This window comes from Lygodium microphyllum, chromosome 24 (genome assembly GCF_053477565.2).
Source record: "Lygodium microphyllum isolate KBCC chromosome 24, Lygodium_microphyllum_v1.1.10, whole genome shotgun sequence".
Taxonomy (NCBI): Eukaryota; Viridiplantae; Streptophyta; class Polypodiopsida; order Schizaeales; family Lygodiaceae; genus Lygodium; species Lygodium microphyllum.
Genome location: NC_141158.1, coordinates 48,998,256 through 49,023,980, shown reverse-complemented (window position 1 = coordinate 49,023,980; position 25,725 = coordinate 48,998,256). Strand labels below are relative to the sequence as shown.

Here is a 25,725-nt window from a genome sequence, read left to right as displayed (position 1 = left end):
AATCAAATGTTATTAACAAAATTAAGGCATCTCAAAATTTCACATCCCCGTGATACCCATTGCCCGGAGGACTGTGTTGCTACCTGATTCAAACATGATAATGTGGTTATCTTTTGAGCTTCGGCTCTGCTATATCAACTTTTCATCTCATAGCATGATTCAGCTCATCATCACTATGTTCTTGTGTTTTTGAGTTTCTCTTCTCGCTTAGTGTTTGTTGTACACACTCTGTGTTTCTCCTTGCAAACCCTACAGTCTCTTTGGCCTCTTGTCATTTTTTTTTGACATCATCATGCTCCAAGACAAGCAGAGCTAATTCCTCCCAAAGAAGATTTTCATGGGTCCTCGATGTAAGAAGGTTGGTGTAGAATACTATCATACTTTGGAGATGGTAGTTGAGTAAAGAGAATGTGCCATATCCTTCGAAGATATTGTCCCCTTGAGGGATGCAAGCTCATCCCTTATATCCTCCAGTTTATTGATGTGATCTTTCATAGTAGAGTCATCAATAGTGAGCATTAGAAGGTTCTCCTAGATGATGATGTGGGCAAAGGTCTTCTGATGATAGAAAGAAGCAAAGCTTTGTCCACACTTTTGCCACCATCTTTAACCTGCGAACATTAACAAGAACAAAGTCCTTAAAGGCTCGTAAAGAGAAATGATTGGGCTTGAGAATTGAGCCTATCCCAAAGGGCTGCATGATCCATTGATGAGCCAATACCGAGACTCCATGGGCCAAGGAATGGGGGTAGTGACAAAAGCCCAAAGATCGAAGGTGTCCAGGATACACTCCACTTCGCAAGACCAAAGGGAATAATTTGATCCGTCCAAATGGTCTTCTTTGGGGAGAGAAGGAAGAACATGCATTTGAACAGAAGGTGTCATCATAGGCATCTAAGGGCCTAAAGGATGGCTCCATGGGAGACATAAAGAGGAGGAGGAGGAGAGGGTTGCCCTGATTGATGTGATTGGGGAAGAGAGGGTTTTTGTTTTCAGAATGGAGCTTGGACCCTTGATGTTGTGATGATGATCACGCCATCTTCAGACGAGTAGGAAGAGACTCCTCATCTAAGTCATCAAAGCCTTAGAATTGGTGATATTCCATGTCTCTAGACGTGAAAACACACTAAATCAGTTGTGTTTGGTTGAAGAAGAGCCCGAACGGACAGAATAAGCAGCTACACCTGCAAGGAAGCGATTGTAGATGTCCTACCTTTGTTGAAAGCACTTGTAAAACACAAAAAATTTACGTTTTCTGCAGCAAATAGCAGGCTGGAAATTTGCATTTTCAGCAGTAGGGTGGCCGTCTCTAAAGGAAACCTTTGTATCCCCACTTCGTGTTAGCGGATATGTCAATGCATGCTATTTAGGGCTGGGCACATTGTACTTATTTTAGGCATTTTTGTTGTGGTCATTTTATGCCAGTTTTGGCATTTATGATGCCAATTGGCGAGCATTAATGCTGGCCGACCAGCATTTATTTGAGGCCTATTTCATGCCTAAATATTGGGGCTCCTCCTCCTCAGTCATTTATCACCTTTAGGTTTTGGTGGAGAGAGGGAGCCAGTGCTGGTGCCTTGACAGCAAGTGACTCACGTTGGATTTGTATTGTCTCATATCTTGGTATATGGATTCCATTTCTTGAGCATCTCTTTGCTTCTAAGTTCTTTGTGCAGTGTTCTTTTCTTTTGTAGTGTTTCTCTTTTCCTTTGTCTCTTGTGTTCAATAGTCTATTATAGTAGTTTTCCACGCTTCCATCACTGCATCCACTTCTTACACTTACGTGGAACAGAAGAAGAACACAAAGGTGGAGAGAAAAGGAGGAGAGAAAACTCAGTAGGAAGAGAAGAGAAATCTGCACTAAATCTGAAATGAATGCTGAATACAAGGGTGGACTGATTAGTCTCTGCATGCAGCCCAAACTGTCAATGAGGGCATTGGATCAGGCTGGAAAATGATGACAGCACCAGAGACGGTGACAAAGACAATGTGTGCAGCCAGCAGCCCTTGATGGAGATGGAGAAGGATGCTGCAACCTGTCAAAGCACTTGCAAGAGATAGAAAAAGATAATCTGCCCATGCTATTTAGAGACTACTCCACAAATGTAAGTAATCAGATCGCCAAGCAAAGAGGGTCCTACAAAGTGACTGGCAATGTGGAGTTTCTCTTTAATCAAAATCTTGTCAAGTAATGGGTGATATATCAACTTTCATGGCAAGGTGATATTCTGAGCTAGGATGATAGAGCACAGTCAAGTGGACTCACAATAAGTTGAGTCAGCCTAAATTGTACTAACTGTACAACATTGCTTAGGTGTGGTCATAAGATGACTGCCATCACAAGTAACCTCAAGTTGATAAGAAAACCACTTCTGTAAGAATGGACTAGAGGAATGATAGTTCTGCTCAAGCTCATCAAGTATTGATTGGTCTTGGATTTTGATCATAGAAGCATAAGAAGGAATAAATTGGCATGATAGTAGGTGCTCCTGAGGGAGAGTCCTAACATAGAGGGAGAGGTTTTTATAGAGGGAGAGTGTTTTAGGGTTTAGAGTTGGTGAGAGAGGGGGGGGGCGGGAGAGGGAGACAAAAAGAAAGAAAGAAAGAGGGAGGGAAGGAGAGAGATTTCAAATTTGGATGTGTGTGATGAGAGAGAGAAAGTGGCTGCATTGTCGCATTGTGTGTGTCATGAGAGAGAGAGAGAAAGGGGGGGGGGAAGAAAGTGAATTTTATAAGAGAGAGAAGAGGAGAGTTATTGGACGAGAATGCGGTTGACCGGCGTAGTGAAGCCATGGGATGGGTTGGACTGGACAGGACGGATCGGACAGGTCGACTCGTCCATCGGATCTGGACAACCCGGTGGCTGGCCGACTGCATAAATGCAGTTTGATTGCATTTAATGCAGTGCACAATGTTGATGTTGTATATCTGGGACTGATCACGGTCAATTTGGGGCAAATCACTAATAGATAGGCTACACAGCCTCAAGGCATAGGATATGGCTGCAATCAGTGTGAATACTTTGACATTGACTGGAAAAGGAAATGCACACAAAACTGAAGGGAAAGCATAGTCTTCAATGTCCTTGTCAGACTCTGACTAGGCTCACAACTAGGAGATGATGGACTAACAGTTTAAAATGGTAGGTGAACAATTGAGCCAATCTCATAAAGCCATTGAGTCCATGGTTGCTCCAACTTGAATATTCATGGAAGGTCAATGATGAGGGATAGTGATGAACTCCCATAGGGCAAATGTGTCGAGGAAGCACTTTACTTTGCACGACAAAAGGAATTTGTTCAATCCAACTTTTTGGTAGTGGGGAGAGAGGGTGGGATGGGCACTTAAACAAATGGTGCCATGATAGCTGTTGAGCAAAAAATGCATTACAAAATGGTTAGCTCTTTAAAACAGCCCCAAAACATGTAAATTATGAAAACTTTTGTTAGCCAGTGTGCGGTCCTAGAGAGTTTCTATGTCCCATAAGCAAAACCCTAGTTTGGGAGGATCCTTTTGAATCTATAAATAGACAAGTTGTCCACCATTCAGCCCATCCTTGTTTTATAGGTTACATTAGTCCACACACCATTTGTTGTAGTTGGCACCTTGTTTCCAGCCCGCAGCGCTTCATTATTTGCTGTCCAGCCATCATCAATTGCAGCCACATCATTTTCAGCCCTTGGCGCCTTCTCTTCTGCTATCATCTAGATAGTAGGAGGTGCTAGAACTGCTGCGTTTACAGCTAGCAATTTGGAATTGAAGGAACAAAATTAATAGAAGGCTGAATGATACGAGGCTGGTCCTAGTCAGCCCCTACACGTAGCATGATTTGTTAGTGAGGGTGTTAGGTGAAGGCAGCCCTCTCTCAAGATGTTAAAAGTGTGAAAGTATAAAAAATACAAGCTTAAGTAATAAGCACACATGAGCAGCAAATATTATCAAATCAGCCGAAATGTCGTTGTGGACAACCAATCATCAAGCAAAACAAGCAATTCAAGCAATCATCAATTAAAAGTAGCAAGATGACAGCATAAAATAATCAAATTTCAACACATTGTTAGTCCAAACAGCAGATGTCACCACAGGAGGCAAAATGTAGGGGTTGGTGGCTGATTAGGTGGGTCGATAGTGTTGGGAATAAAGGGACATCGTGCCTTTTATATGTGCACGGGTGTGAACACACCCTTAGCACATTGTACTTTCATACATATATCTATCTAAAACCTAAAGTGGTACACTCGTCATTGTACCTAAAAACGTGTTCACTCTATGCTTTGCTCTCTCGCACTCTCCCTGTCTCTCTCACTGCGCGTAATGACAGTCTGCCTCAATCTCCATGCCTAATTGATTCCTTCAAACTGGTATCAGAGCGTAAGGTGCTGTAGACGGTCGTCAGGGAGAGGCAGCTCACGTACAACAGGTGGGTGTTTGTCTGTTGGTAGACAAGAGAGTGGAAACAATCACTTCAAACTGGCCAGCAGGCGGCAGGTCCAGCTAGTGACAGCTGGTCCAGCATGGACCAAAGGGCAGCGGTGGGCAGCAGTCGCAGACAAACGGACTTCGTGTCCAGCGCTACAGCCTGGTGACAACAATCACTTCAAACTGGCCAACAGGTGGGTGTTTGTCTGTTGGCAGACAGGAGAGTGGAAACAATCACTTCAAACTGGCCAGCAGGCGGCAGGTCCAGCTAGTGACAGCTGGTCCAGCATGGACCAAAGGGCAGCGGTGGGCAGCAGCATGTGTGACGGGCAGTAGTCGCAGACAAACGGACTTCGTGTCCAGCGCTACAGCCTGGTGACAACGACCAGACCAGGTCTGATGAAACGGGCTGCAGGCGATAGTCTTCAGGGATGCGACAGGTCAGCGACAGACTGGCAATAGCTTCTGACGTGCAGGCGACAGCTCCCGTGGCATCAGGCGGCGCAACAGGAGCTGTAGCAGGGCACGACAGCTTCACGCGACGGGACTGCATCGGACACTGACGAATGCGACCAGCTGGCAGGCGTAACTGTCGGGCGATGCCTGGCGGGTCAACGGACCCGTTCTCGTCATTTTTTTTCTTCAAAAAATTCAACTTTTTTTTCTCTAAAAATTGCTTCACCCATTGATGGGGCTTCGCGCGCGTAAGCACAAGACTTCAGATCTGTGCAAAATTGGCTCAGAAATTTGGGGCTTTTCTTGAATTTGGGGATCTCAACACAGAATTGGACAATCTGACTCAGAAATTGCAAAGTCGGTGCACATTTGCCTGGGAATTTTGGGGCTTTTCACATTGTTAGTGAAATTCTTTCAATCTCACTGAAATTAGTGCACGTAGGACTTGGAAAATTTGGGGATTTGTCCAGATTTTATGCGCGCAAGATGCAGCAGTGATATTTGTCTCAGAAATTGCAGGAATTTGCAACATTTTGTCCCCGACATTTGGGGCTTTTCATGTACATGCACAAATTGGGCTGAAATTGACTCAATTTCTCGACATTGAGGCACATTGGACCCCGTGCAATTTGGGGCTTTTGCGATTTGGGCAAAATTTGTGCAGCATTTGGTCATCTTATGTATATGCAAGTTGAATTCCATGCAATTTGGACATCAATACTTGGTGAAATTTGGGGTTTTTGCTGAAATTGCTTCATTTTGGCAAAATTGGACAGCCCTATGCATGACAGAGGAAATGTAGATGTGTGTTTGATGCTTTTAAGCACAAAATTTTGGGGCTTTTTTGACCGTTCGTGTCAAATTTTATGCCTGTGGGTACACGTACAACAGAAATTGCAGCTGAAATTTTGGGATTTCTCATGTAATGTGATGCACATGCCCTTTGGAACAGCTGTAATCAGTTGGATAGTGCTGGCGATCTTGCTAGGGGTTTGGTGCTACTGAAAACTGAATTACAGATCTGAAATCTGTACTTCTGCGTGGTCATTTATTGCTGATTGGCACTCGTTTGTACCTTGGTCACTTGGGTGACAAATTGGGCCTGCATTTACTGGTTTTTTGGTCACTTTTGAGCTGAAACCCATGGTGGTTGGCAGCAATGACAGCAATAATTTGATGCATATAAAGTAGCTTGAAGGCGCATTGTGTGGCAAAAACAGTGCTACAATATCCTGTTACAAAAGAAGCAGGCAAAGCCAATCAAAACTAAAGGGGCAAAGCCTGTGGACATGGATCAGGACGATTGGGATGAGTTGAATGAGCTTGCACGCTCAACCATAGAGCTATCGATTTTTGATGCCTTGCTCTTCAAAATTGAAGGTTTGGATTTTGCATATGCTATATGGACTAGACTAGAAGAACTGTATGCACGGAAGAGCGTTGCAAGTAAAGTGTATTGGCTGAAAAAGCTTATGGATTTGCGTATGAAAGAAGGTACAGCAATGTCTACTCACTTGAGTGAGTTTAACTCCATTTTCAGCCAGCTGGTTGCCTTGAAATTTATGATCGATGAGGAATTTAAGGCTACTTTCTTGCTTTGCACTCTACCAGAGAGTTGGGATACATTCAGGACTGCTATGAGCAATTCTAATGTGATCCTTTTGTATGCTGATGTAGAGAGTGCTCTGCTTATGAAAGAGATGAATCGGCAGAACAATGTATCTAGCAAGTCTTCCAGTGCTTTGCATACTAGGGGCAGATCATAGCAAAAGGGAAAATATGATGGCAAGGGACGCAGTAAATCATGTGGCAAAGATGTTGAATGCCATCATTGTGGCAAGAAGGGTCACTTTAAACGTGACTGCTACAAATGGAAGAAAGAGAAAGGAAAAGACAAAAAGATAGATGATTGTAAGGAAGAGAAGAAGGACAGTCAGCCTAAGAAAAGCAGTGTAAAAATTGAAGAGGTGAATGTAGTCACTCATGACAGTGACAGTGGGAGTAATGTACTCTTTGTCTCTTCACATTTTGGTGCACATGCTCTACTTGCAGATACACATGATGACATGTATACCTGGATTTTTGATTCAGGTGCTTCTTTTCACGTCACCCCTCATCGTGAGTAGTTTTCCGCATATACAGGGGGTCGACATGGTGTTGTCCGTCTTGGGGACAACTATGCATGTGAGATTGCAGGTATCGGCAGTATGCAGTTACAGTTTCAGCATGGCTCTGTCTTTACACTTTAGCATGTACGCCATGTACCTCAACTCAAGAAGAGCTTGATCAACACAGGACAACTAGATGATGATGGTTTTCATACCACCTTTGGTGATGGAAAATTGAAGATCTGTAAGGGATCTAGGGTTATTGCCAGAGGTTGCAAGAGTGATACGTTGTATCCACTCCATGTATCTAGTGTGCGTGACCATGTTGTTGCTGTAACCGAGCAACCAAGTATTTCTTTGTGGCATAGCCGGTTGGGACACATTAGTCAAACCGGAATGAAAGTGCTTTCTCGTTTGGGTTACTTGCCTTGTCTTCGTTATGCTGATTTTGAGCACTGTGATCATTGTATTTATGGCAAACATGCACAGACTTCTCACAAAAAGTCTCTTTCTTTGAAATTTTCTCCTCTAGAGTTAGTACATTGAGATATATGTCAAATGCCAAGATTATCTTTAGGGGGAAAGAAATATTTTGTCACCTTTATCGATGATGCTACACGGAAACTATGGGTTTACCCTATTCGTAGCAAGGATGAAGTGCTTGACAAGTTTAAAAAATTCTTGGCATTGGCTGAAAAATCAGACAGATAAGACACTTAAGTGTCTTCGCTCTGACAATGGTGGGGAATATGTGTCCAAAGCCTTTCAGGCATTTTGTGATAGCAAAGGGATAAAGAGGGAGCTCACTGGTCCTCATAATCCACCCCAAAATGGAGTTGCAGAGCGTATGAATCGGACCATACAGGATAAGGTGTGTATGATGCTGTCTCTTGCTGCATTACTCCATGGTTTTTGGGCAGAGGCTGTTATGACAGCCGTTCACTTGATTAATCGGTCACCAAATAGGTCTTGGGGGGGGGGGGGGGGGTTCCCCAAGAAGCGTGGTCGGGCAAGCCACCTTCATATGCTCATTTGAAAGTGTTTGGCTGCGAGGCTTTGTGCACATTTGTAAAGAAAAACGCAGCAAACTTGAGCCAAAGTCCTATAAATGCATTTTCCTAGGATATGGTGACGAGGGTGAAATGGTGTATAAATTGTGGGATCCCGAGAAAAGGAAAATAGTGCGTAGCAATGACGTTATCTTCCGGGAAGATCGCATGCACAAACAACCCGAAAAGATTGAGGAGGTCTGTAGGGTTGTATTCCGGGAAGAAATACCTTTTGGACAGCAAAATGTGCCCGTTGTGCAGCAGCAAATACCTGCTGTAAATGAACCTGTAAATGCAGGAAATGATGTTGGGAATGATCAGCTAGTTATTGTCCATGAAAATGAGCCATTACATGTGCAGGAACAGCCAGGACAGCAAGCTGTTAATGCTGATTTACAGGCTGAAATGCCAGGACAGCATGCTGAAAATGGAAATTTGCAGGAACAGCCAGCAAACAATGACCATTGGGTTAGGAGATCGTCTAGGGCTACTAGACAACCTGATAGATTTGTTCCTGGTGCACTTAATGTGGCTGAGTATGTCATGTTGATAGACTGTGGTGAACTGTCTTGCTTCAAGGAAGCTTCAAGGAAGCAATGGACAGACAGGACAACAAGAAATGGTATAAAGCCATGCTGTTAGAGATGGAATCTCTTGAAAAAAATGGCACTTGGGACTTGGTGCAGTTGCCTAAAGGGCAGAAAATCCTTCCATGCAAATGGGTTTACAAAATGAAGGTCACTTCTGGTTCCTCACCAAAGTACAAAGCAAGATTGGTTGCAAAGGGGTACAAGCAGGAGTACGGAATTGACTTTGATGAGATTTTCTCTCCTGTAGTCAAGATGACCACATTCAGAACCATTTTGGGGTTGGTTGCAGTTGAGGATATGGAGCTTATACAGATGGATGTAAAGACTGCGTTTTTACATGGTGATCTGCATGAAGACATATATATGCAGTAGCCTGAAGGGTTTGTTGAACAAGGGAAAGAACAAATGGTATGTAAACTCAAAAGAAATTTGTATGGGCTGAAACAAGCACCAAGAGAATGGTATCATAAGTTTGATATATTCATGCAGTCCCAAGGCTTTCATAGAAGTCAAGTGGATCACTGCTTGTACACCAAGAAGGCAGCAGATGACAGCCTGATTATCTTGGTTTTGTATGTTGATGGCATACTGATTGCTGGCAGAGATACTCATGCCTTGGATTCACTGAAGCAAAGTCTTCATGGCAGCTTTGACATGAAGGATTTGGGTGATGCAAATCACATCCTTGGCATGCGAATACTCAGAGATAGATCTAAAGGTTTACTCTATCTATCTCAGCAGGAGTATATCTCCAAAGTTTTGCAGTGTTTCAATATGGAGGGGGGGAAAACAATTGGGGTTCCATTGCCTCCATATGTGAAACTCAGTGCACAGGACAGCCCTACATCTGATGATGAGAAGGCTGAAATGACCAAGATACCATATGCTTCAGCTGTTGGGAGTTTGATGTATGCTATGGTTGCTACACGTCCTGACATTGCTTTTGCAGTGGGAGTGGTTAGCAGATACATGGCAACCCCTGACAAGAAGCATTGGGATGTAGTGAAAGGTATTATAAGATACCTCAAAGGCACAAAGGAGTTGTGCATCTGCTTTGGAAAGCAGAAAGCATCTGTTGTTGGCTTTACGGATGGAGACTATGCTGGTCATGCGGATTGCAGGAAGTCCACTTCTGGGTATGTGTTTACTTTCACAGGAGGAGCGGTCTCTTGGATCTCCAGGCTACAAAAGTGTGTTGCATTGTCTACTACAGAGGCAGAGTATGTAGCTACCACTGAGGCATGCAAGGAGGCTTTATGGCTTTCACGTCTGGTGGGAGAGCTTGGCATCATGGAGTTGTTCTCCATTGTGATAGTGAGAGTGCTATCATGCTAGCACGGAATCCTGTCTTTCATGCAAAGACAAAGCACATATAGGTGAAATATCACTTCTTTAGAGATGTACTTGACAGCAAGAGCATTGAGCTTGTCAAAGTGCATACAGATGATAATCCTGCAGACCTTCTCACGAAGGGTCTTCTAGCAGAGCGGTTAGCTCATTGCCAACAGATGATGGGAGTTGGATAGATATATTTATTTCAGCTTTGTACATACTTAGACTTAGCTGATTCTTTTCTCCTGTTAAGGCACATTGCCTTTAGGTGGGAGGTTGTTGGGAATAAAGGGCCATCGTGCCTTTTATATGTGCACGGGTGTGAATACACCTTTAGCACATTGTACTTTCATACATATATCTATCTAAAACCTAAAGTGGTACACTCGTCATTGTACCTAAAAACGTGTTCACTCTATGCTTTGCTCTCTTGCACTCTCCCTCTGTCTCTCACTGCGCGTAACGACTGTCTGCATCGATCTCCGTGCCTAATCGATTCCTTCAAATAGGTGGAGATTGTTGCTGTCAGCCAACAAAGTGGGCCACCAAGGTTGTAAACAGGCCCTCTAGGGTTAGCAATGCTGAGACAGGTGGAACACAATGATCAACAGCAGCTCGAAAGTTTCAACTATACAAGGAGGATGATAAACACAAGGACAACAGCTCCTAACCAGTCAAACATTTCAGTTTAATATGTGAAATGAGCCAAATGCAAGCATAGAGAGCACCGAGATGTAGCAGAATCAGGTGTTTGATATCGTGTGAGAATGAATGACGGAAGTAGAAGCAATGAACTCAAGACACAAACACGGCACAATGAACAATGAACTCAGGGAGAACTCATGAATGGGCAATGGAATCATAATGAAAGCATGAGAATGAGTACAATACCAACAGGGTACCAGCACCAGTAGTGGATGCCTATAGTGTGAATAGCCATCCAATGGTATAGCCCATGAAATGCACAATACATATAGTGCCCATACCCATGATATGCATAAAACTAACAATCCTGAGGTTGTCTTTGGTGTAAACACTGATTGCTAAATCTGATTTCAGCAATTGAAAGTCAGTAAGATATTAATGTGAATCTGTGATTGGGATGAGATCTTTACCGGAAAGAATTGTTAGATGATGAGCATGTATTAGGCAACCAACATGCAGAAGCACAGCATGTGTATAGATGCTCATGATGTGAATGTATCTCAGCGTATAGGTCCAAAATAGGTGGAAGATAATGAGGCAGATGCAATTTTCAGAACATAGCTGGTTAATGCAGTTGATATGTTTACTCAGCTCACAGAGTATCCCAGATTTGCTGAATTTTTTGTGCACTCTTGAGAAAGCTAAGAAGAAAAGCAAGAATGCTACACAAGCAAAGGAACCTATTGGGATTCAGAAGCAGCCATCTGCTCCCATGCCATTAAATGGACAGTTCCAAATATATGATGGGATTCAACTTTTTAAGAACATCTATTTTGAGGTTGTAGAGTCTGGTGTAGCACAATTGTATGTGTTGGTTATTTTGCAGGAACTTGTTCATGTTTTTCTGCTCTAACTAAGTGGCTGTGTTGCCAGGGCTACGAAGAAGGTGCTGAAAATGCAGAAAAAAGAGAAGAAAAGGTCCAAAGAGGAAGAAAACAGTGAAAAAAAGGTAAAGACTCACAAATTAAACAAGATAATGATGTGATTAACAATTAAGATGATCTTAGACATCTGCATTGATGGCATATGGATATATAGCTCTGAGATCTTGGTGCCCTGTCTTTGCTTCCTATATTCTTTATATTGGATATTGTGATATGAAGTTTGACATGCTTTTTATTGCCACTGTAATGGTTATCATCTTGCTTCTTGTAAACGTGATAGGTAGATGAGTTTGTGTTGTTCTTTGTGGTTGATATCAGTTTACGCTTTCTAAATGCAACTGTATAGTTGTATTGCATATTCCCAAAATGTGTGTGGGTAAGCTTTTGCAAAGAATAAAATCACTTGGGCAAAATGCTGTATATAGTTTGGCTTGAAAAGAATATTTACTGTATTGTTGAGCTTCCATGGTTTTTTCTTTTCAATGTTCTTAAAATTTTTGCTAGATATAAAGTTGGATTCTCTGTACATACTTTGTTTTCTTCTTAGGTGAAGTTTTGGGATAAGACTCCGAATGATCAAAAGCATGCAACTTGGGACAGAGATGTTAGTTATTTTTGTTGAGAGGGAATCACTGGCCCAATAACTTGTTCTTTTTCTTGACAGGACCACTTGGACCCTTTCTATTTTCCAGATAGTAGCTTGCTCTAGGCACATATACAGATGCAGTTAAATGAATGCATGTACATATGTGCACACTGCACACACATAAACAGACACACCACCTACAGATGGCACGTCATACACTGTGTGTATATCATAAAACATCTATGCATATCTTGATGCATGTCTTTGTAAACTTGTAACCACTTTATTTGTAGATATGCCTCTTACGATTGTTCTTTCTCATGCTCTGAGTTATATGTTAATCTAGCTGGTGCTGACACAATCTCAAGCTAGGATTTTGTCTTGAATTTATGATGAGCTTAGGTGAAGCTGCCATTTCCTACTATGGAAGCTAGTAAAGAGCTCAAACGTTTCGAGGATTTTGATGATGAGGTGTCGAATGAAGGTATGGAAGTTTTTAAATAGTTTAGGGGATTAGATTTCAACTTTAAGTTGCTACCTTTAAGATTTTGAGCAGTCTCTTGGTTAAAGGTCTTACTTGAGTTCAAAACAACCCTACATTTAGCTTGACCTGATCTATGGAACCTTTCCTAAGACTGTCAAAGTTTTCACAGATGAATTACATCAGAATGTTATCTCCTTTTGCTGGATTGTTGCATGATGTAGATAGTGAGCTTAAACCATTAGTGACACAATAGGCCCAAGAGCTTCTTTAATTTTGTGTTGTGCATTTCTTAGTTGGATATTATAAAGCATACCACCAGTTTCCTATCTAAAGAGGAATCCAGTTTGCAAAGAGTTCAAAGATTGCTAATTTGTTTGAAAATTAGAACTGAGATATATATCTTGTGTTGCCAATGCAAGAATGTAGTCAACACATGGAGAAGTGGCTGTTCCTTAGTCAAATTAAACTTAAGATGGATAGTTGGAAACAAAACTATAATGTGTACTTATACTTAAAACTCATATGTTACTTAGACACCTCATCTGTGCAAAAGTGCGATCTATCTTAATTTGATGCTTGGTTAGTATGTTAATGTTGAAAAGGTGATGCCATATTGGTTAACACTTTGGGCACATAATAATTGTGCAGTCATAGTTAAGTCTTGCTGGACGCATCACTTTGATGGAGACACATGCTGTTCTAATGTACAGTCTGGTTTCTAACCTACTCAAGCACTTGGTAACTTGGTTTGTTGTCCTCCTTGGTAGATTCATCTAGAAGAGGATCATGTTTTGATCAAGTTCCATTGTTCATTTGGCCATTAACCTACTCAAGCACTTGGTTTGTTGTCCTCATTGGTAGATTCACACGTGTTGTACTAATGTACAGTCCTGTTTCTAACCTACTCAAGTCATCCTCGGTAGATTCACTTAGGCGAGGATCATGTTGTGATCAAGCTCCATTGTTAATTTGGCTTTCATGCTATATGAAGCATGCAAATGTGGTTTTTGCTTTGGTCTCTTGCAAATACTTGGAGCTTGGAGGGACTACCCCACCTTATGAACATTTAAGGGGGGTTTGATCTCAGAAACACAAAAAGCTTAATATGGAAATACAGTTTGCTTGTGGGAGCATGGGTAGTTTCAGGGGTGAGTGTAGGTGGTTATTGTATCATCCGAGAGGAACTCTCAATTTCATAGTGATAGATGTGTCGAGGTAAGGTTGGGATGAAAAACTTAGAAAAATTGTCAACCCCCTTTTGGGCCTGTTAAAGACTCCTCTTTAGGAGAGCAGCAGCAGCTGTGCAGACAGGTATCCTGCACTTCAAGTTTCTCCCTTTTCTTGAAACTGATGGGGTTCTTAGGATTTGCTCATTGAAGTAGCTATTCTGCAGCAATATTTCTCAAAGTGGTGTTGGGTCTTTTGAGGTTTTGTACTGACACAGATAGTAATGTCTCTGGATGTCTTTACCTGGGTTTTCCTCTGCAGAGAGCGATGGTGAACTTGATGTGGAAAGGAAGGCTAGGTTACTTGATCTTGACAAGGCTCAGCAAGAGGAAGAAGCAGAAGCAGAATTGCAGTTGAATATAGAAGGAAGAGAGGATGACTTCAAATTGCCTACTCCAGAGGTAAAAATTTTCTGAACCTGTAATTGTTTCATTACATCATACAATCAACTGGAAAATCAAGAATGTAACGGAAGTACATCATGCTAAAATGTTTTTGAGCCATATTTAAGGTGTAACATATGGTGTCCAGCCATGTATAGGAAGATCTTCAGATGTACAGCTGATGATCTTCATTACAGATTGAGATGAGAGCTTTGGCTGCAAGATAACAAACTTGTAACTTTGTATCTACAAACGAAAAGATCCTTTTCTGGGCCTGCCAGAATTAGAATTTGGGAAAATTACAGAAGGGATGCATAGGGACCTGTGTCAGCATGGGGAGCCAATTTCAACATGGCAGACTACCACATGTCACCTATTGCATGCACATCTCGGGGATGCCAAACTCTGTTTATGGTCTATCTGTTCTAAATTTACTGTTCTGATTCCAATTACAATGTTGATGTTTGATGGCTCTTTGAAACCAAAATGGAGTTAACACTAAAACACTATGTGAAGTGTGTCTGATTGTTGGCCAGGATTGTGTCTCAACTTTGCAGAAGCTTGTGTTGCATGCTGAACCCATTTGTGGATCATCTTTTTGCCATCTCCCCTTGTGTGACACTTTATCACAACTTACACCTTTCACATTGGTGTGACTTGTCACCTCGTAGCTTGACTTCCATTATTTAATAATTCTGGACTCAAAAACTTTACTTTTCTGCTTAGCATGGCTGAAAGGCCAAACTCACATACCATACCCATTTATAGGTGCAGCCTTGTGTACTACCATTATTAGTCCGTTTGGACAAGTAGAGGGGCATAGCTATGAAGCGCCAAAGCAGGGAGGGTGAGAAGGCCCCTAACAGGAAGTAGGAAAGGAAGGTTGGAGGAAGGGAGGTGAAGGCCCTAACATGAGGAGGGAGGATGAGACGGGCTGCCCGGGGGGGGGGGGGCGGTTGCGGTGCACAGCTTAGCAATCACAATCAGAAATCTGAAAATCTTGTTGTTTTTTGGCTGAAGGAAGTGGAAGAGGAGGGGCGGAGACCACCAAATTTGCCTGCAATTTTACAGAGAATCAAGGATAGTAAGTGCTATCACTGATCAGGCATTCTGTTGCTGCATGAGTGCCTTTTTGTTTTATTTTTAAAACTGATTTATTGTTGAATCCACTTTTGCAGTCGTGAGAGTCTTGTCTGATTTCAAGTCTCTTCATCAAGATGGAGTGCCCCGGAAAGATTATGTGAAACAGCTCTCAGCTGATCTCAGCTCCTACTATGGATATAATGACTACTACATCGATATGATTTTGCAGGCAAGTGGTATGCATCTGCTGTGATTAATTGAACATTTATGTCTTGCTTCCAATAATATCTGTTTTTTTGTTTGCAGATGTTTCCTCCTGCTGAAGCACTTGAATTTTTTGAATCAAATGAAACTCCTCGACCTATTTGCTTGCGAACAAATACCCTGAAGGTAAAGCTCCTTATTGTGCTGTTAAGATATGCAGATGATTTCATGACACTCTATTAAAAAGAGAGAATACCAAACACGTGTCAGCTGTATCATGCTTTTGGTCCTAGTTCTCCTTCGCCTTGTTAATCTTGACAGGCTACTCAGTACCTACAACAGCCAGAATTTAACGTGTCTAGTGCAGGTGTAATCATCTTCTTTGATATGCCATATTTCTCATCAGCTTTTCAAATGTGGGCAACCTCATTGGGGCCATGATTGCCCAAAGAAGCAGGGCTGAAAACATAGCACTCTGATGCTGCCACTGAAACATAATTGTCTAATGCTGTTTTGCCTCTGTTTGACAACGGTCTCTGCTAAAATGTAGCTCTCTGGCTTGCCTGATGAGAACACAGACTTTGGCCATTGCCACATCTGAAAACAAGTCTCTGGTGAGGCACAGCTCTTTTTGCTTCCAACTGAAAACATAACCTCCTGCTGCAGTGCTGCCTTGAATTGCAGCTTTCTGATGTTGGCTATCTTCAAAAATGAAATTAGAAGTGCTGATGTTGGTGACATCTATTGATGGCTATTTGTGGTGCTGGCACCTTGCTCTGACCGTCCCGTCCATTCTGGAGCTCCATATTGGAAGTCCTCCATGTTTCAAACTTTGGCTTCCATCCTCTCTGTTCATGGCCTTACTTGTCTTGGGTTGTCTTCATCAAGCAGGCCGTATTTATTGAGAACTCTACATCAAGAGCCTCTAGTAATAGGTTGGCTGGAGAGGGGGCTATACCAGCTCCATTCCCTGTCCCTCCGAGGCATTTTTCCATTGCTGCACCCATTCCCATTTGTGCACCCCCATTCCTATCCCATATGTTCCACTCCCCACCATCTCCTCTAGTGCTTCCCTAGTACCCTCCTCTCTTTTAGAGGGGGGTGATTTTGGAGATGCAACTATGGATTCCTTGGTCCTTGTTTCAGACAAGGATTCCTAAAATCGTAAGGAAATAATTTAGGGATTGTGGTCTACGACAGGCCTTTCTTTCATGCAGAGGCCTCTTTCTGTCATCATTTGTTAGTGGATATGTCAGTTTATGTGTGAGTCTGTGCATGCCATTTAGGGCTGGGCACATTGCTGTTTGGACATGCTCTACATTGTGTGACTAATTTCCAGCCTAGGCAACCATCCTCTGCTCATTTTGGCCCGTGTTTCGCTGTTTGCCATCTATGTTTACAGTTTATTAGGCTGTTTTAGAGCTGGGACCTGTTACTGACCCTTCCACATCTCCGTTGTGGGGACAGCAGGCTGAGGCGACCTGTTTTCCTGCAGGTTGACTGCATTTATTACAGTTCTTGACTGTGTTTTACCGATCAGCCTTTGCGTTTTGTTTTTTTCACTCCTGTGCAAGGCTGGGTGACAGTATTTCAGGCTTGTTCTGGCTGTGTTTGGTCCGTCTTTTCACTTTGTGATACATTGCCTCACCTTTGGAGAGGGTTCATGTGCATTTGGTGGTTGTGTTCTCATCACTACACTCTAGTTATTGTTGATCTTTTCTCTATCTGCTTTCTTTCTGCTTTGAACTCGTACAATCCTTGTGAGTCTCTATTTTTGGCATACTATTTTCCCTAATGATCTCTTGTCTTTATTCCTCTTCTTTGTATCCCCCTCATCATGGTTCCTCCGGCATCTCCTCTTGATGGTTAACATGCAAATATTCTTTACTTATCTACAAGTGCTATATTGGAGATATGCTTTGTTCTTTTTCTTTTGTAGTGTTTCTTTTTCCTTTGTCTCTTGTGTTCAGCAGTCTATTACAACAACTTTCCATGCTTTCATCACTGCATCCACTTCTAACATCATTGGGCTACCATTTTGTGTTGCTTGGATGCCCATGCCTTGGCCTATGGTCCCTACAGCTCTTTTTTGGTGGGTTTCAGTGCCTTCAATAGCTCTTTGCTATCGTCTCTCTATTGGGTCAGAGGCTTTTGGCCCACCCATTTTCGATTGGACAATCCTGGAGTGATCCATTTGAGGCCTCTTCACTCCACATTGGCATATGGTGGCCTCCCTTTGGATTAGGCTTTCGTTTGGAAAGGGAATCTTATTCCTTGATTGGCATTCTTCATCAATGGTCTTCATTAAGAGTGGCATTCCCACCACCCTCAGATCCATTCCATCTCCTTGGCCCTTTCACCACATCCAAGATTTAAGAGAGGGTGTTAGCAATCATGTGTTTCATGCATGGTTATCTCCTCCCTATGAACCTTAGTTTGAGTCAGATGAGGACATTAGGACCTCTAACCATGTATTTGCCCTTTGTCAATTTATTTATCTCAAATATTTTAGGCAAAGATTCATCCTTGCATTGTCACTTGGTAGCCTATTTTTCTCATTTCTAGGCATGCATTTATTTCCATGGGGAAGACGGATTATCGGGCACATGGGCAACATTGAGTACATTACAATTGACATTTATTGCATTATTTGTTGGTTTGACTTGCATTAATGCAAGTTGGATAATTTCAAAATTTACCCTTATTTATAGCTGCTTGCCTCTCACTCTGTCATTTATTTAGGCATTTCACCTTTTGTGCCAGTCCTCATCATCATCTTCATCTCTTGCCTCCATTTGGTGCCCTCACTAGCACTCTGAGTTGCAAGTAGGGAGGGCTCCAAAAGTGATGCTTTGTATCCTTTGCATGTATCTAGCATGCATGACTATGTAGTCGCCATAACCGAGCAACCAAGTGTTTCTTTGTGGCATAGTCGGTTGGGACATATGAGTCAAATTGGAATGAAAGTGCTTTCTTGTTTGGGTCATTTGTTACCCTTGAGGTGTGCTGATTTTGAACAATGTGATCATTGTATTTATGGTAAGCATGCTTAAATGTCACATATCTCTTTCTTTAAAGTCTTCACCCTCAGAGTTGGTATATTCAGATGTATGTCAAATGTTGGGATTATCTCTAAGGGGAAAGAAGTATTTCATTACTTTTGTTGATGATGCCACACGCAAAGTATGGATTTATCCAATCCGTCGTAAATGGCCTTGGATAAATTTAAAAAATTTATGGCACTTGTTGAAATTTAGACTAGCAAGACATTAAAGTGTCTTCAGTTTGACAATGGTGGAGAATATGTGTCCAAAGTCTTTTAGGACTTTCGTGACAGCAAAGGGATTAAAAGGGAGCTCACCGCCCCTCATAATCCATCCCAAAATGGTGTTGTAGAGCGTATGAGCAAGACCATTCAAGATAGGGTCTATACAATGCTGTCACATATTGCTTCACCTTCTGGATTTTGGGCAACAGTTGTTAGGACAGCTGTACACTTGAATAATCGGTTACCAAATAGGTCTTTGGGGAGGGGGTAGTCTCTTAAGAAGTGTGATTGGGCAAGCCACCTTTGTATGCTCACTTGAGATTGTTTGATTGTGAGGCACTTGTATACATTCACAAGGAAGAATATAGCAAACTTGAGCTAAAGTCACGTAAATGTATTTTCCTAGGATATGGTGATGAGGGTGAAATGGGAGTATAGGTTATGGGATTCTGAAAAAAGGAAAATTGTATGCAGCAATGATGTTATCTTCCGGGAAGATTGTATCCACAAATAACTTGAAAAGATTGAGGAAGTTAGAAGGGTTGTATTTAGGGAAGATGTATTGATAGGACAACAGAGGATACTCGCTAGACAACAGCAAATACTTGCTTTAAATGTCCTTGAAAATGTAGGGAATAATGCTAAAAATGATTAGCAAGATATTACCCATGATGTACCACAAATTCAGCAAGAACACATGCTTTTGGAACAATCGGAACTAGTTGTACAGCACATCGAACTTGCAGAACAACAAGCTGCTAATGCAGAATTGTAGGTTGAACAGTCGGCAAATCTTTATCATTTGGTTCGTAGGTCGACTAGAATACAAAGACGACTAGATAGGTTTGTTTGTGGTGTCAATTATGTGGCTGATTATATCATGTTGACATATTGTGGTGAGCCATCATGCTTCTAAGAAGGAATGGACAGAAAAGATAGTAAGAAATGGCATAAGGCTATGTAGTCACAGATGGAATCTCTCATGAAAAATGGCACTTGGGATTTGGTGCATTTGCCCAAAGGACAGGAATCCACTGTGATAGTTAGAGTGCTATCATGCTAGCATGGGATCCTGTCTTTCATGCAAAGACAAAGGACATACAGGTGAAGTATCATTTTATCAGGGATGTACTTGATAGCAAGAGTATTGAGTTTGTCAAGGTACATATCTTAGTACCCCGAAACGGTGTTTCGGGGCTGTGAAAACGGACCGGCCGTTTCGGACCAAAACGGAAACGGCAAACCGGCGTTTCGACATCTTGCGGTCCGTTTCGGGGCACTCCTCCTCCTCTTGTTATTATTATTATTATCAGTGCATTGATTAATTCTTTCATTCTCTATTAAATTAATCGTACAATTACTCCGCCCCTAGGCCAACACTGATATCAAAGAGGCCTACCTTCATCGCCATTGCCATTGCTTGCGACCACATTCCACATAGCCATTGCCATTGAGTGCTATGCCTCGGATGGTTGTTGCACAAAGCCATTGCCACTACACCGACTCTTGTCAATCTGATTAGTTGTCCCCGATCATTGCACGTCACTGTATTGTCATTGTCATCGACGCTTGATTGCCTTGTTGCATGAACAAGCAACAAACATTACTGTCAAAGAGGCCATGATTGACCTGCCTCCGCCTCTACCTCGAACCATTCTGTTCTGCCCATACTTGCTAGCAGTCTGCACACTATGATTGCTGGCAGTCCCTGTAGCAGTAACTCCCTTGTCATGCACTTGATGTTGCTGATCACCATTGTGCAAGCTGCCTCAATGTCCTGCTTGCCAGGTGCCTGACGTTGGCCGTCTTCGGCCATGCACGCTACTTGTTCCCGAATCAGCCGACTTGCTAAGTGGTGTGCAGTTTGCAAACTGTTGCTGCCAAAGGTTAGCCCCCATGCCACGTCATTGCCTTGTTGCTCGTTCGTCATGATTGACCTGCCACATCGAAACACGTTGATAACTTGACGCCGTGTTTCTTGTTAGTTGACAAGTTGAGCCTCTTTTTAAAATTAAAAATAAAAGTCTACCACTTATTTTTATTCTTTTACACGAGTAGGCCCTTGTTTATACACAAGCCCCTTCCCAAGCACAAATTTGGGGTTTTTCTCATATTTCATTCAATTTGTGCCCAAGCTTCATGAAAATTTGGGGGTTTCCATCAAATTTCCCAAAATCTTCATTGAATTGAAGAAATGTGCCGTCAATCATTATGAATTTTGGAGCTTTTCACACTGAATTGGCCAAATTTTGTTCGAATTTCACCTCCAAATTTGGATATTTTCTAAAATTTGGCATTCTTTATCCACATTGAGGCTCAATTCATCAACAGGCGCAACATTCAACATCATTCAGGTAAAAATTTCACAAAAAGTCTTTGAATTTCTCTTCAATTTCCCGTTAAAATTTGGGGCTTTTCACCATTCAAGCTCAATCTCATCCAAATTTCTTTGGAAAATTTGGGGATTTTCTGAAATCCATCAATTTTCATCAAAATCAAGGCTCAGTTCAGCTTGAGGTGTGGCAGTCTCGATACCTATTGGGTGATAAATTTATCTAGTTTCTTCAATTTCTATTCAAATTTCAGGTAAAATTTAGGGCTTTTGCCCAAATTCACCTGCGAGGCACTTGAAATTTGGGGCATTTGCCTCAATTCATTTTTTTGGCCTTGATGTGCTAAAAAATGATATTATTTGGCTGCTGGTCCTGTTTTCTCTTGACATTGAAGACAAATTCCATTATTTTGGTGCATTTATTGGGAAAATTCTCTCAAATTCTGCTGCTATTCACATTATTGGAGCATTTTCAGCCACTCTAATTTCATACATTGCTGATTGCCGCCTTGTTTGGGTAATATATTCTTTCTGAAAATTATTATTTTCAGCATAATTTTCTCCCTCTTCAGCAGGAAAACATCAAGAGACAATTATTATTCTTCATATTATTATACTGCGTTGAAGCAGCCAGCATCTCTTCCATCAGTGGTTCATCATTATTCGGGCATTTATCTCTTCCATCAGTGTTTCATCATTATTCAGGCATTTATTTTCTCTCTCTTCACTTGGAAGTTTTTATTTTATTTTTGATATCCACTCATGGCCAGCAATAATAATGATTTGTTGGGTATGCTTGGCACCGATAACAAGCTTGACAGCTCCAATTACCCAATGTGGGCTTACATGATGCGATATGTTTTTGTTGCTTCACAAAGAATTTATGGCATATTGTCAATGGTATCGAGAAAAGGTAGGTGTCTCCAATACCAACACCACCTCTCGCCTCCACTTCGAGAGGTGGTTCATGATTCCGAATCATCTTCCTTTTCCACATCGCCTCCCACTCAAGAGCAGATTCATGGGGATGGCCGTGATGCCCAAGCACATGCCCTAATTACTTTATTCATGAAGAGAGGTATCATTCCACACATCCAATCATGCAAGATAGCCAAGGATGCATAGGATAAGCTTGCATCATTGTATCAAGTGCACAATGAAGTGTGTATTGCTTACCTACTTAAGCAATTGGAAGATGTTCGCATGGAAGGGGGAGGCAATATGGATGCCTATCTCATCAGAATCAGGTAATATGGATGCAAGATAGCCAAGGATGCGTAGGATAAGCTTGCATCATTGTATCAAGTGCACAATGAAGTGAGTATTGCTTACCTACTTAAGCAATTGGAAGATGTTTGCATGGAAGGGGGAGGTAATATGGATGCCTATTTCACAGAATCAAAGATCTTTGTGAATAGTTATTAAATATTGATGAAGTGGTTCTCGATAATCAGCTTGTTTCCATCACTCTTAATGGCCAACCAGAGTCATATCAAGGTTTCGCTACCACTTTGTGGTTGGTAGTTCCCTACAGTTTCAACTAGCTTGTGTCTCTTTTGTTGTAGAAAGAACAAACCCGTCTCAATTGCAATGCTACTATGGCAATTGAAGAGGCCTTTTTCACTCATCATCGTGGAAAATCCAAATTGAAAGTAAAAAACAAGTGTGCTGGTAAAAAATCAGCAAACTTTGATGCTGATCATCCTTCTACTTCCACTCCTTTTCCATCGAAGACATCCTTCCATATTGGTCCATCCTCTTCTAACCCTTCAAAGGGTACAATCCATCCTTCCACTTCCACTCCTTTTCCATTGAAGACATCCTTTCATACTAGTCCATCCTCTTCCAACCCTTCAAAGGATATAGTTAACAAACCCAAGAGTTATGATTATTATTGAAAGACGGGGCATGATATCATTGAATGTCGTAAGAACATTGCATTGGAGAAGGAGTCTGGTTTTGCCCTCATACGCGAGACCGCGAACTATACTCAGTTTAAGGATTATAATTTTTTCATTTAGTGTTAGGATAATCCTTCTATTCATGATACTTGTTTTTCTATCATTGATGCGGCTTCTACTTGGTATTTTGACAGTGGTGCATCTAAGCACATTACCTCTTACCGAGCATTATTTTTCTCTCTCTCATTTAGCTAAAGGGGGTACAATCATGTGTGCTAACAATGTCTCTTATGTAGTTAAAGGTACTGTTCATGTGTAGGTTGGGCACTCCTTTCACATTGCATGATGTTCTCTATGTGCCCAACATCAAGAAGAATCTTATTTCTATCTTAATCATTGCAACTTCAAGGTTTCAGGTCATTTTCGATGGCTCCTATTGTGCGGTATATGATGATCAAGTTTCTTCTTCCATTGTCTTGACAAACAACCTTACTAAAGGTGTCTATTGTCTTGACACATAATGAACAATCTATTGAAAATCCTATCAACAATGTCTTATTAACAAATGAATCTTTCCAAGATACATATTTATGGCATTAGAGGCTTGGTCACATTAACTATTGAGCATTGATGAAGCTCCAATTAGAGGACATGGATAGAGATTTTCCAAACATCACTTGCTATCGAATCACATTTGTGAAGGCTGTTTACATGGTAAGATGTGTTGACTTTTCTTTCCTAAGTATCCTTATCTTCCTTCTCCATGTATTTTGCATCTTCTTCACAATGATGTTTGGGGTCTTATGCAGACCAAATCTCTTGGTGGATTCCTATATTTTGTCACCTTTATTGATGAAAAATCCCAATTCACTTTGGTATATGAGCTGAAGACTAAGTCTAAAGTTTTTTCCTACTTCAAGACTTTTATTGCCTTGGTGGAGAATCAAAGCGGCTTTCGTATTCAGACCCTTTGTACCGAGTATCTTGCATCTCCAAGTATTCATCATCAATGCACCATCCCTTACTTTCCACAACAAAATGGAGTAGCGGAATGGAAGAACATGTCACTCATGGAGATGGCAAGATGCATGTTGAAGAGTAAGAATTTACCTAATTCTTTTTGTTTCGATGTTATTCTATGTGCTGCTTATGTTTTGAACAGGTGTCCCACAAGAGCCTTGTGCACTCACATGGACTAGCTCTAACTCATATGAAGACTTTGGGTTCATTGGCATATGTCCATATGCCTTCTCTCTAACTCATATGAAGACTAGCTCTAACTCATAAAGACTTTGGGTTCATTGGCATATGTCCATATGCCTTCTTAGAAGAGGCACAAGCTAGATGATAAGGCTGTTTGCGGCATATTTATTGGATATAGTGCTAAAAGCAAAGGGTATTTGCTTTATCAACTCTCTACATGCAAGATTATTGTCAGCCAAGATGTTATCTTCACCAAAAATGCTTCTCACCCCTTGTTGGACTGGCAAAAACAGCCTATTATTGATGCGTCGGATATCTTTGACAGCCTACTACCACTTTTTTAAAATGGTTCCATGGCTTTTCCTTCTTCTCAGCCTTCATTTTCACCACCTACATATACATTACAGCAGCCCATTCAGCCTGATTTACAGCTAGAATAGCATTATGATACCTTGTTTGATGAGCAGTCCCCCTATTCATGATCAGTTGGAGCACACAAGGGCTGAAATTCAGCAGCCTAAAAGAGTCCCTTGTTGGCTGCTAAACACTCTTTAGGACGGCAAGCAGCCTCTTCCTTTGGCTGCCCATACACAAGCCTCCGCTCTCAAGAAACAAGGTAATCTTCTTGCATGTGCATTGGTGGCTACAACGTGCAATGAAGGACCTTTTTGCTATCAAGATGCTTTTTCAGATGATTGTTGGGTGGAAGCAATGAAGGTAGAGATTGATTCCATCCATTAGAATGGCACTTAAGAGCTATGTGATTTGCCTCACGGTAAGCATACAAAAGGTACCAAATGGGTTTATAAAATTAAAAGAAAGTTAGATGGTTCAATTGATAGGTACAAAGCCTACCTTGTTGCTAATGGTTGTTGTCTTCGGAATATGTTTCTTAGCCTTCGGGATATTGATAGGTACAAAGGTATATGTTTCTCAATCTCATTGCTAATGGGCTATTGATAGGTGCAAAGGTATATGTTTCTCAGCCATTGGGATTTGCAGTCAAAGGCTTCGAGCACAAAGTCTATTGTCTCAAGAAGGCTTTGTAGTCTTTAAAGCAAGCTCCATGGGCTTGGTATACTCACATATATTCTCATCTATTGCATCTTGGATTTTAGAATAGCCCTATTGAGGCTACTCTTTACATTCGACATCATGGATCTGATTTTATTATTCTTGTACTTTATGTTGATGACATGCTTGTCATTGGGACCAATGCTGTTCAAATTGCAACATTTGAGGCTGATTTACAACAGACCTTTGCCATGACAAATCTTGGTCTCCTTCACTATTACTTGGGTATCCAATTTGCCACCATTGAGGGGGGCATCATCATGACACCATCCAAGTATATTGGATAGCTTCTTTGGTGCTTTTAGTTTGAGGATTACAAGCCCTTGTCTGCTCCCTTGGAGCCTGGTTTTAGAATCACTTCTGATGATGGTAGCGGATCCTTTGATACTACTTTATATCAATAGGCTGTTGGATACTGTTAGCAGAGTATTTGTCAG

General features: G+C 41.6%; 1 protein-coding gene across 2 annotated transcripts in view; it reads left to right on the top strand.

Moving 5' to 3' along the window:
• The window catches only part of LOC148015065 (26S rRNA (cytosine-C(5))-methyltransferase NOP2B-like), a 58,915-nt gene that overhangs the window by 24,055 nt on the left and 9,135 nt on the right, over nucleotides 1-25,725 (top strand). The window contains exons 2-7 of one of the 2 annotated variants that reach the window (XM_087665353.1): nucleotides 11,533-11,608; nucleotides 12,532-12,613; nucleotides 14,102-14,241; nucleotides 15,244-15,307; nucleotides 15,402-15,535; nucleotides 15,613-15,696. In XM_087665353.1, coding sequence (XP_087521479.1) covers nucleotides 11,533-11,608; nucleotides 12,532-12,613; nucleotides 14,102-14,241; nucleotides 15,244-15,307; nucleotides 15,402-15,535; nucleotides 15,613-15,696 — 580 coding nt within the window. Of the gene's footprint in view, nucleotides 1-11,532; nucleotides 11,609-12,529; nucleotides 12,614-14,101; nucleotides 14,242-15,243; nucleotides 15,308-15,401; nucleotides 15,536-15,612; nucleotides 15,697-25,725 lie in introns of those variants that run through there. The other variant, XM_087665354.1, reaches the window with a different exon arrangement.